Source organism: Oncorhynchus mykiss, chromosome 4 (assembly GCF_057628025.1).
Source record: "Oncorhynchus mykiss isolate SJ-2025 chromosome 4, ASM5762802v1, whole genome shotgun sequence".
NCBI lineage: Eukaryota > Metazoa > Chordata > Actinopteri > Salmoniformes > Salmonidae > Oncorhynchus > Oncorhynchus mykiss.
Window position 1 is genome coordinate 75,313,240 of NC_143025.1, and position 12,883 is coordinate 75,326,122.

At 44.0% G+C, this 12,883-nt stretch overlaps 1 protein-coding gene across 2 annotated transcripts in view; it reads left to right on the forward strand.

Moving 5' to 3' along the window:
* The first annotated feature begins 689 nt into the window (after positions 1-689).
* LOC110522377 (uronyl 2-sulfotransferase) overlaps positions 690-12,883 on the forward strand; it is a 123,391-nt gene continuing 111,197 nt past the window's right edge. Inside the window, exon 1 of one of the 2 annotated variants that reach the window (XM_036976014.2) lies at positions 690-1,264. In XM_036976014.2, the coding sequence (XP_036831909.1) occupies positions 1,036-1,264 (229 nt within the window). In that variant the 5' untranslated portion in view covers positions 690-1,035. The remainder of the gene's footprint in view (positions 1,265-12,883) is intronic. The other variant, XM_090233033.1, reaches the window with a different exon arrangement.

A 12,883-nucleotide genomic window follows, 5' to 3' on the forward strand; every position in this document is an offset into this window, starting at 1 on the left:
GAATGTTTACACACTCACACCTACACTTGGAAGGGTGAAGGTTGGCGGTCCACTCACTAGTTGTTTTGACTAAGTGGGCTTGCATCCCCTTAGGTAATTGAAATGTAGGCCTAATTAGCGCCTTACTCCTTATTTACCATAGCAAATGACCATCCTGACTCTGAGCATGGCTGAGGCATTCCTTTCAATCACCATCCGCATGGAAAGAGAGTGAGGCTGTATTGTAGCCCACACACCACCCACTTTCCTCACTTACATGATGTAGCCTATACTTGTACCTATACCATAGGTATAGCATTCTTTCATAGGCTGCCTTACATACGACTTCATAATAATGTGTTGCCTGTTTGTGCCAACTACGTAGAATATACCTTAAATCACACACAACAGACTTTTTTAACCTTCAAACCCAACCAGTGCCATGACTTTGATTTTCTTATGCCACTTAGCACCAATTTGTGGTTATACTTTCTTCCTTTTGCATTTACAGTAATATTCCCCACCAAGAGCACCTTTGGTTGTTTTGGAATAGGCTACCTGCTAGCACTCTTTCTACTTATTTTATGTAGAGTAGCCTATATGTCCTAACTCTTAATGTGTATTAATGTCATGTCCTAATTGCTAAGAACGAAACTCTGTAAAATGAAAAACCTGTCTTGACAGAATGACAGAAGGCCCACATGACCTATGTAGTCAGTCTGTTGCTGTACACGCGGTGACGCTGTTTTGCACCTAGACTCATAGAAAATATCTGCAGAATTGTTTTCTTCCACATTCAGTAATCTGACACCGCCGCTGGCTCAAAACATCTAAACCGAAGGATGAACCCACAACTTCATTGGCAGAAATAGTCCGAGAGAACAGACGAGAGAGACCGAACGGAGACGAAAACCGAGTGCGCAAATAACTCGTGGCGGCGGCGGGTGCCTGCGTTTCCTAATAGGTGTCCGTTTCAAATAATATCAAAGCAAGAAGTTTCACTTTCCACAGGCGGATGGGTGACTATCGCTCTCGGCGGCGCTTTGTGAGGAGGAGATGATGAAGAATTTCAGCAACAGTCCCCTTCACAATAACCAGACTCCAAACCACATTAGAGATTGGAACAACAAAAAGTTTGGTTTTCTCTCGGCGGTTCTGTTACGTTTTTCCCTGCGAGGTTATGGTTTTTGCATGGCTAGTCTATTCATCTTCTGTTTTGGGTCTCTGTTTTACCAGTTGAACGGAGGACCCCCCAACATTCTACTGGACATCCGACAGTATCTCGGTAAGAACTTATTATTGAACGAATGTATCTTCTGGTGGTGGTGGTCGCTTTTGAGTAGCCTAGAGTTTCGCAGCATTACCAACGTGTACAATTAGTAGGCTACACGGCTCTTTGAGGACGTGTAACGGCACGTTTACTGTTGCATACTGTTACCACCCTCAATGCATTATCCCTTTCTTGTACTGCCCGGTTCGCGGCCAATGGGTCCTCTTTGAGGACCCACTTTTTATTAATGACCCAGGGACAGCGCAAATTTAGAGATGGCAGATTTACAATTTGTATTTTTTTATATTTTATTTCCAATAGTAAATCCATGTGATAATGTTTCTTCATATAAAGCTGGATACATTGTGCCATAGATATTGTCACATACTCACATTGATTGATTCCAATTGTTGAAGGAAGAGACAGTTTAATTTGTGTGAGCACTCAAAGTAGTGTTATCTGGAGCCTAATGACAGTGCTTCTTTGGTTGAGCAGTTGAGGGATATATTATTGTAATCTAACCCCGACAACTGTAAAGATGAATGCTATGTTACCTTGGTGTTTCTCGAAACGATGCGCCCTGTGGACTGTCACATAGCGGCCCAGACGTGACACTTTGCTGAGTGACACATAACGCAGCAGGTAAAAGTGAATTTATGCTTGATCGGAAAATGTGATCGGAAGCTTTGTATGGCGATTGTGACGGAATGGCGGAGCCTCCGGTGGCATGAAGGGGCCAAATCAGGTTTCATACCGCTTCGCGTGCATCTCTCAAATGTTGTAACAATGTGGAGGGCTCTGTATAGCTCCACATTGACAGGATCGGTTGACGGTATGTGATTGGTCACAGTAAATGCTGTACAGCCACTTCCAACCCAGACAGACCAGGCCTTTAGCTCTGTATTCAGATACCCATCAAAAGTCAATGATTCAGTCACTCCTTATCCGCTTCATCAGTATTCAACCATCAGTCATTTCTTACCAACAAAATGTTAATAACTTAATGTGCCCCATGGTCAGTGTTTCTCAAGTGTTAGATAAATGTTCTCATCTTCTCATGGTCACTTGAGGCCTGTTCATTCTCTGTACAGCACCAGCCTCAGGTCCTGAGGTGATTTCATATCAGCAGATCACACACATGGAACTGGCACACCAGTTGCCAGGAAGTGTGTGTGAATGTGGATTTGTTCTGTACTAAACTTGTGTTCTGTTCTTACAGGGAGATTGTGTTCTTTAGAATGTGATAAACTGGTAAATCTGGAAAATAACTAGAGTCACTCACCACACATTCACTGATCCCCCCATGAGTGAATGAGTGAGTGATTGAGTGAAGGAAAAAGACACACACACACACACACACACACACACTCACACACACACACACACACACACACACACACACACACACACACACACACACACACACACACACACACACACACACACACAGTAAAATGAAGGAAGGACTGTAATGTGGATAAGGACTGACTGGTTCAGGATTTCTGCTGCCACCATGGCGCATCGGTCAGAATGCAATAAGGAATTTATGCCTTTGTAACTTTCAAACTCATTATTAGTCACAATTAATTCAGGATTATCCGTAATCATGGTAGAATCCACATTAATGTAGAAGTGTTCAGAAACAATTCTATTTTTATTTACAATAAAAGGCACTCCAAAATTACTCAATAAATGATTTACCATTCATTTCTATTGGGCACAAAATAATTTGAAACAACCAAAACAAACGGCAAATGCATCCAACAAGTTTGTACAGTCACAGGCTTGATGTAGTCATTGCGTGCTAGGAATATGAGACCAAATACTGAACACATATAAGTGAATTTGTCATAATACTTTTGGTCCCCTAAAATGGTGCTGTAATTTCTAAACGGCTCACCCGATATAGATGAAAATACCCTCCAATTAAAACTCATAGTCATTGTATCATTATAAATCCAAAGTTCTGGACTTCAGAGCCAAAACAACAAAAAGTGCCACTGTTCCAAAACTTTTGGAGTTCACTGTAAGCAGTCCTACCTAGGGGCCTGTCAGACACTGGGGCTACTATAAGGGGCTTCCAGGAGTAGGGGAAGCATTATGTAACGGTGACATAACTACACCATATCATCACTACTGCATTGGGGGAAGAGTTACCACTTACTAGGGAATCTGTATCAATCCGTTCCAAATACTGCATATTAAACTCTAGGACCCCCTGACATTGTCTTCTTCCCTCATACCTGCAGGTGGTGAAAAGGATCGTAGAGAGGGAGGGACAGAGGGAGGTAGCATGGCCGAGATGGATGAAGAGAGCATAGGGAACTAGTAGATTGTTTATGGAACACTTTTGGATGGAACCGTAAGAGGTTCTTCTAGTGTTCTTTAAAGGTCCAATGCAGCCATTTATATCTCAATATCAAATCATTTCTGGGTAACAATTAAGCACCTTACTGTGATTGTTTTCAATTAAAATGGTAAAATGCTCTTTGCTATTAAGCTATTTCTAAAGCAATAATTTAGCTAGGACTATCTGGGAGTGGTCTGAGTGGGGAAAACTGAAAACGAGCTGTTTTTGGCACTCTTTCTTATTGGTTTATTAACTAATTTACTGCCTGGTGGTGTCACCAGGCAGACCAAAACTCTATCCCAACAAAACAGTCTGAAATGTCAGGCAGATATTTTTCAAACAGCTCTTACACTAAAAGGGCAATATCATATTTGTCACAGTATTATTCCAACCTCATAGAGTGGAAATACTGTATATATAAAACACAGGAAAATCATGTTTTTGACTGCACCAGGCCTTTAAGGTCACTCAACACAATGGATGGCAGAATCTCATAGTATCTGTTTGCTTTTCTTACTCTCTGTCCCTCTTCTTTCATCTCTTTTCATCTCTCTTTCTCCCTCTCCTCCCTCACCGCTTCCCTCCCTCCCTCATCTTCCCGATCTGTCAGTGAGGGTGTGACAGATGCGATCAACAGAGCTAGGTGAGGTGAGGCACACTCCAAACACACCGAGGGGAAATCCAAAACCTCCCAGGCTAGTATATATTGAAAAAGTTGGAATAATGCGGTATTGTGTGGATGTCCCTCAGTGTTCCAGAGTGATGGGCAGCCCAGGGCAGACCAGATGGCTTTTATGTGAGACAGGCGATCAGGAGGATTTATTTACCTTCAGCCGCCAGTGTTACTTTTGGCTGAGGAGAGTGTGAGTGTGTTTTTCTCTTTGACTTATGCAGAGGTAGGATTGGGTGTATTTGAGAGTGAGAGTGTCTGTATGTGTGTGTGGGGATGTGTGTCTCGCTCACTCACGCAGAGGTACTGTAGGAGGAACAGGCCCTGTTTTGTTTGGGCCGGTGGGGAGGTTGGTGTTTGAGGGTGTCACTCAACATATCACTGTGGTAACTTGAACTGCTCGGGCGGGTAGGCCCTCCGACTCAGATTTACTGCCCCTTTCCACTCCGTTCCTTCTCATTAACACACACACACACACGCACTGAGCAGGGACCCAAAATCCCCCTTTAATTGAATTATTTCTGTGGGCCGTGCCAAGCAGCCACCATAGATCCGTTATCCAAAGGTGTGTGTGTGTGTGCGTGCGTGCGTGCGCGCGTACGTGTGTGTGTTCGTGTGTGTGCGTATACATGTCGAGGGTCATTTGGAGCAGAAAATGAGTTGAGATTGAGATGTAATTTTTATGGATGATTGTTTGGGTAATTTGCTGAAGAACTGTACAGTTCACTCAGTGAAAGAGAAATGCAGGCTCTAAAAGTGTAGCATTAGAGTAATCGGAAGGCTACAGTGCTTCCACCCACCACTCATCTATCACACATGGAAACATCCTACCTGGCTCTTAGTTCAAATAGTACCTTTTTTTCTGAGTGTATAGTGAGACTATCTAGAATCTAAACAGTGCCACATAGGGTTCTACATGGAACCCAAAAGGGTTCTATGGGGACAGCCAAAGAACCCTTTTAGAACCATTTTTTTTTAAGAGTGCAGAGATGTTAATCTCAGCATCTGCTGATTGGACCAATTGTATTAATAGTCTTTGATATTCTCTGGCATCAGACCACCTGCCTGAGGAGCTGTGCCTGGAATTAAAACAGAGACAGAGAGGATAGAGGAGGATTCTTTTCTTTCTGTTTTCCTCCTCTTTCTCTCCTTTGAATGACTGCTTTATAAACAGCCAAGATACATTGGGTTCCAGGAATGTCCAGACAGTTGAAGATTCCAGTCTTACGGTGATGTGCTTTTAACGACCCGACCTACAGATCAGACGATGTTTGTGTGTTTGTATGTGTGCATGCGTGTGACATGTGTAGTGTGTGTGTGTGCTTACGTACGTGCGTGCACATGCCTGAGTGTTTTTCTGTGTGTGCATATATATATATATATATATATTTACTCACAGATAGGTGTGTGTGTGTGTGTGTGTGTGTGTGTACCATAGCCCAGGGACCATATAGTCCAGTTACATTGAAGCAGTGTGTATTATAATTTGCCTCCATTAATCATAAGAGCTGGGTGAGTTTACACTGTCAGAGTCTCACAAACTGTCTCAATGAGCAGTGCTCTGCTCAAAAGCTCTCTGTCACCCCTATATACCCTCACAGACCCTGGGTCCAGACGAATAAGCAGTGTTGACCAGAACGTACAGAGGGGTCTCCTTCTCCCTGACCCAGGCCTCTCAGAACCACCAGAAAAAGTCATCAAGGGCAGAGGAGCCCTCTCTCTCTCTCCCCCTCCATCCCTGCCGCTCCCCCCCTCAGTCTGCCCATAACAGGGCAGGAAGAGAGTGACATTTTTAGGTGATTTCATATGAAATCAAGAATCTATAGTTTGACTGCCAACCAATTAGGATTGACACCTGCTAATATGACCAGCAATGTCACTCAACTGTGATGTGAACACCAGTAAAAACAGAGAGAAGGGAGAGAAAAGAGACACACCAACACACCAACACGTCAAACTGAACACGGGTGATTAAAAGCATCACACTAGAGTGGACCCCACTGACACATGAGTGTCACACACACATACACACGTCACACTTTGCTGATTAGACTGACGTAACACAGTTTGACTTTCTTACACAGTGTGTGTGTTGTCGGCTACCCGCAACTTATTCTGACATTAAGTACACCAGGTCTCCTACGCACATAGTAATGCAACCACATAGACTTTATAATAAACATATAGGCAAGACAAACAAACACACGTGTAACACTAAGGAAGTTGTAGCCGATTTCCGCCACTTGGATTAAAGAGGTGAGGGAGTGTCCAGGGAGAAGGAGAGTCTAGGTGGAGTAAGGGCACTATACCTAGAACACTACATTCACGTCTTTACAGTTCCATACTTACTTAAAAACCACCGTCACCGTTCCCGTCTTCCCACGGTACGCCGACCTCGGCGTGGCAAAGGGGATCCCCTGAATGAACAAACGCTGCCTGCCTGATATACTGTGTTGTTTTAATTAACAACTAGGCACACCTGGGACTGTCAGACCAATAAGAGAGCGTTCACAAGACATTCGACGGTTCTACCCCATTACATCTGCACTAATAGACATTGCCGCAATCGTTCCATATGCCCACTTTCAGCACTGGGGGCACACACACATGATCACTGTCAGAGACACACACACAAGCACACATTAGACAGACACAAGCAAGGAGCCTTGATGAGCCAGCCGGTCACTTAAGTGTGATTTTTGGCACTGACTTGGCCCTCTGCTCCACTCACACACCAGCAGGCCCATTCCACACTTCCTGTCTAAGGATATTAAAAACAACGGTCAGATTTTACTCATTCATATGTTACTCCCACAGACTGACAGATTTAGTGTTGGAGCCTCTTTAACTAGGGGAAGGGGTGCCATCCCATTGGAACAGTACCCAGGTGTCACACAGGTGTGAGGTTTCCATAGAAACGGAATGGCATAGAGGTCATTGGTTGGTTGAGTTGTTACTCACAACCTGAGAATGCATAGTACCAGGTTTCCAGTTGTGGACCAGGGTTGCCAGATAATGAGATTGTTAAAAAAAACTAATTTTCAAGAGGTCCAACCCAGTACCAGGAGACAGTGCCTTTTCACATCGGCTTGTTCTGTACATGTATATACGTAATACACAGCTGTGAATGTACAGCCAGGTCGTTTAAGATTTACGTCAGAATTGGATGTCAATGGGGGGGGGGGGGGGGGGGGGGGGGGGGTGTAATCGCATGTCTCTGGATCAGAATGTTGTGTGTTCAATCCCAGTCATGGAAACAACATTTTTTATTTGTTTATTTTAACTTTATCCCAAACCTTTACCGTTAACTTAACCATTTGGGATGAGTGCCTAAAGTTAACCCTTAACTTCTACATTTGTTGTTTGGAGAAATTGAATGCTACGGAACAGCAGGAGCAACAGAAACACTTCAAAAAATGACGTTTGGAGCAACTTCAAAATTGGACTTTTGGAGAACGTGGATGAACGTTTAATTCTGCAGTGAGACTGTGAGAGCTTGTTGGAAAGTAAGCCGTTATGGTCTGGTATTGCATCCCGGCAAAATAAAATGAGTCGTTTACGTTCCAGTTTGCGCTGTGGTTTCGTCGAGAACACTTCCATTTTGCCAAGGCTGAGATGGGTGACCGAGACGCATGCAGACAACAGTTGAGGCATTAATTCAGGCGACAAGTGGAGGCCTAATGACAATGGCAGATTGCAGATTGTCATTATAATACACGTTGTGCTGTTTTGTAACTGATGTCTCTTTCCAGTCATCAAATTGTGCTGTTTTGATGCTGGAATTATTATGGAAGTGGACGAACGTGGAAGTGCACATGTAGTTTACAGGAAGGGGTGCCTTTAGGGAGGGATGGTTTGACAATCAGATGAAAACATCATGACTGGTTGTGTTTATGCCACATTAAAAAGTAAAACATGTTAAAAGGGATAATATGTAATTCTATGATTACACCTAGACCATAAAACACTTTGGAGTCTCATACCGGTGAGATTGGCTGGTGATTTATAAAGATAAAGTAGTGTAGGGATTTGGCTCCTGTTGTGTACAGTTACATATTGATTATGGCATTAGAGATTAGATTGACTTGAATCCAAGGTTGTGTGTCAATATTTTAAAGTGGCTTCCTGAACCTGTCTCTTTTCTTTCATACTTACAGTGCATTGCGAAAGTATTCGGCCCCCTTGAACTTTGCAACCTTTTGCCACATTTCAGGCTTCAAACATAAAGATATAAAACTGTATTTTTTTGTGAAGAATCAACAACAAGTGGGACACAATCATGAAGTGGAACGACATTTATTGGATATTGCAAACTTTTTTAACAAATCAAAAACTGAAAAATTGGGCGTGCAAAATTATTCAGCCCCTTTACTTTCAGTGCAGCAAACTCTCTCCAGAAGTTCAGTGAGGATCTCTGAATGATCCAATGTTGACCTAAATGACTAATGATGATAAATACAATCCACCTGTGTGTAATCAAGTCTCCGTATAAATGCACCTGCACTGTGATAGTCTCAGAGGTCCGTTAAAAGCGCAGAGAGCATCATGAAGAACAAGGAACACACCAGGCAGATCCGAGATACTGTTGTGAAGAAGATTAAAGCCGGATTTGGATACAAAAATATTTCCCAAGCTTTAAACATCCCAAGGAGCACTGTGCAAGCGATAATATTGAAATGGAAGGAGTATCAGACCACTGCAAATCTACCAAGACCTGGCCGTCCCTCTAAACTTTCAGCTCATACAAGGAGAAGACTGATCAGAGATGCAGCCAAGAGGCCCATGATCACTCTGGATGAACTGCAGAGATCTACAGCTGAGGTGGGAGACTCTGTCCATAGGACAACAATCAGTCGTAAATTGCACAAATCTGGGCTTTATGGAAGCGTGGCAAGAAGAAAGCCATTTCTTAAAGATATCCATAAAAAGTGTCGGTTAAAGTTTGCCACAAGCCACCTGGGAGACACACCAAACGTGGAAGAAGGTGCTCTGGTCAGATGAAACCAAAATTGAACTTTTTGGCAACAATGCAAAACGTTATGTTTGGCGTAAAAGCAACACAGCTAAACACACCATCCCCACTGTCAAACATGGTGGTGGCAGCATCATGGTTTGGGCCTGCTTTTCTTCAGCAGGGACAGGGAAGATGGTTAAAATTGATGGGAAGATGGATGGAGCCAAATACAGGACCATTCTGGAAGAAAACATGATGGAGTCTGCAAAAGACCTGAGACTGGGACGGAGATTTAAACATATCCAGGTGTTAGAATGGCCAAGTCAAAGTCCAGACCTGAATCCAATCGAGAATCTGTGGAAAGAACTGAAAACTGCTGTTCACAAATGCTCTCCATCCAACCTCACTGAGCTCGAGCTGTTTTGCAAGGAGGAATGGGAAAAAATGTCAGTCTCTCGATGTGCAAAACTGATAGAGACATACCCCAAGCGACTTACACCTGTAATCGCAGCAAAAGGTGGCGCTACAAAGTATTAACTTAAGGGGGCTGAATAATTTTGCACGCCCAAATTTTAAGTTTTTGATTTGTTAAAAAAGTTTTAAATATCCAATAAATGTCGTTCCACTTCATGATTGTGTCCCACTTGTGGCAAAAGGTCTTGTGGCAAAGGTCGCAAAGTTCAAGGGGGCCGAATACTTTCGCAAGGCACTGTATCTACACCACCCTGGCAGGTGAAACCAAGCCAAGCCAAGCTTCTTCTATATTGTTTTCACCCACTGTGTGCAGTCTATAGAGGAAGGAAAGGGGGCAGGATCACAGTATTGAGAGACAACCCAAGTGTATGTGCATCATTTCACCCACTCTCCTCCTAGCTGACACACTACACATACAGCACCCTGCCCAAATAGAAGCTTGTTTTAACTACAGTCTGTGGTAACTTCTCCTGCTTGAGAAAACAACAGGCGTCCTTCCCTACTGTGTTGGGCTGTGCTCTGTTTGTTTACCTGTTTCTTTTAACCCACATGCTGCCTCGTTAACTGAGTTTAGGGGTCAATAAAGAGGGAATGTGTTTCACATGACCGGCATGCCTGCCAGAGAGACAGCCAGGTGTCAGGGTGATGCTCCCTCACCAAGTCTGTTGTTTTTGTTGACTAATGGTTCAAATTGTTATACCATGGATCGTTTAGTTATTAGATTTTTTATTTTAGGACCCCTGTAGGTATGTAAAAAAATATATTAAAAAATGATTCGATAAAATATTGAATTTGGCCTTCACTATTATAGCCCATAGAATCACATTGCATAACACATTCATAATGGCAAAACAGACAGTAAAAAAATGCCATAAGGAATAAGGTTTTGAAGTGTCTGTCCTATATCTAAGAGATATAACAAAGCTCAGTAAATGTATAAATCTTTTGGGACACATATCTACCCCCTTTTTTTTGTTGGCACAAAATTGCTTCCATACTTCCATTCATTTTTTAAATGGGTACCCTGTTGCCTTCAGGCATAGAGTACAACGGAGAGGGTTCTTCTTGAGTGTCTCCCCTTTGCTTAGTTTGTAGCCCATATGGTTCCGACGCTACAGACGTTTTCATGAGAAGACCGGTTTCCAGATGTCTCCTTGTCTGACAAACAGAGCTTTAGTTCTGCCACTTTCCACCAGAGATGCGGATGTTCTATGTTATTATGTTAATAAGATTGACAGTGCAAAGTGCTCAAGAGAACTTAAAAAAGCAGGTTTTAACTCACTATTGAGCCTCTATTTATCTTGAAGGGAGACCATTTCTGTACAGCAAAGGTGGGAAGGGAGAGAGCGGGGGGAGGGGAGAAACCGAGAGACTCTGAGAGAGCAAAACAGAGACAGCGGAAAAAAACAACAGAGCCCCATATCTTTACAGTTTCTAAAGTTCTCCGTTACAATCATTAGCGATCACATAAACAAGGTCAGAATGTGAGTCACCTGGGAATAGAAATCACTTCCTGAAGTTTCCAGCAGCCTCCAAAATGGCACACTATTCCCTCTAATCCTGAAATAGTTTACAACCAGAGTCGTGTAGGAGTAATGTTAGCTACATAGGGCTCTGAATAAAAGATGGTGGATGATGTAGGGAATAGGGTGCCAGATTTGCTCTACTATCCTGATGGTTCCTGAGTGGGGACAGACACACAGAACACTGTAGGCATGGGATGGTCAAAATGACCACATAATAGCTACAATGCTACACTATCCAGAAACTCTGAAAACAAAGTAAGGTACCAGAAGTATGGCCATAGTGACCATTGTGAAGGTTAGGTTCAATGCTACAGTACCTCACAACAACATTTAACAATAAGTGAACTTTACAAACAAACTTTGACAAACACAATGCTTTACAACTTTTTATAAACACGTATGAGCCCTTATAATGCCTTATTATGATAAATACAGTATAACATGTGATTTGCCTAGGCAGCATTCATCCAACAGTCTCTGCAGCTGGTATTTAGCCAGGACATGCTTATGATACGTTTTACAATTCTTTATGACTGCATCATAATGCATTATGTCTGTTGGCTTAAAGTAAAGTGTTACCTTTGCTAGCGATGTGGTGAGGACCAGGGTTTGATCTATTAGTGTGTGCAATATAGAATGACAGTGAAGAAACACAGCTGAACAACTCACACCACATCAATTTGTAACCCTGTAACAGACGCACACACGCACACACACACACACACACACACACACACACACACACACACACACACACACACAGTATTAACAGGAGCTTGTCAACTCATTCTCAGACTGTATCTCCAGCACCGCAGTTCCCAACTCCCCTACCAGAGGAGCTCCACTCTTCTCTTCCAGGAGACTCTGTCGTAGGTCAGACCTCAAAGTCTGTCTGCCCTCCTCTCCCGTCTCCCCACTCGAAGGTGTGTCTGGCTGGGCAGAGCAGCAGATCAGCCCCCGGAGCTGGATGAGCTGGCGTCTAAAGGAGCGTCTGAAGATGTAGTAGATAAAAGGGTTGTAGGCCGTGGAGCCCTTAGCGAACAGGCAGGGCAGCAGGGAGACCAGCGGGGCCAGACTGGCCTTCCCCTGGAACATATACCAAAAGCTGAGCACCACGTAGGGAGACCAAGCCACGATGAACCCTGAGCTGATCAACACCGCCATCTGGGGAGGAGAGGAGAGGGGGAGGAGAGGGGGAGGAGAGGAGGAGAGGAGAGGGGAAGGGGAGGAGAGGGGGAGGAGAGGGGAGGAGGAGGAGAAGGAGGAAGAGGGCAGAAGGATATGAGGAGAGGGGGAGGAGAGGAAAGGAGAAGGAGAGCAGAAGATGAGGAGGAGGAGAGGGGAAGGAGAGGATGAGGGGAGGATGAGGAGAGGAGAGGGGGAGGAGGAGGTGAGGAGGAGGAGAAGGAGGAAGATTGCAGAAGGATATGAGGAGAGGGGGAGGAGAGGAAAGGAGAAGGAGAGCAGAAGATGAGGAGGAGGAGAGGGGAAGGAGAGGATGAGGGGAGGATGAGGAGAGGAGAGGGGGAGGAGAGTTGAGGAGGAGGAGAGGGGAAGGAGAGGAGGAGGAGAGGGAGAGGATGAGGAGAGGAGAGGGGGAGAAGAGGAGAGGAGAGGAGAGGAGGAGAGGGAAGGAGAGGATTAGGAGACGAGAGTTGAG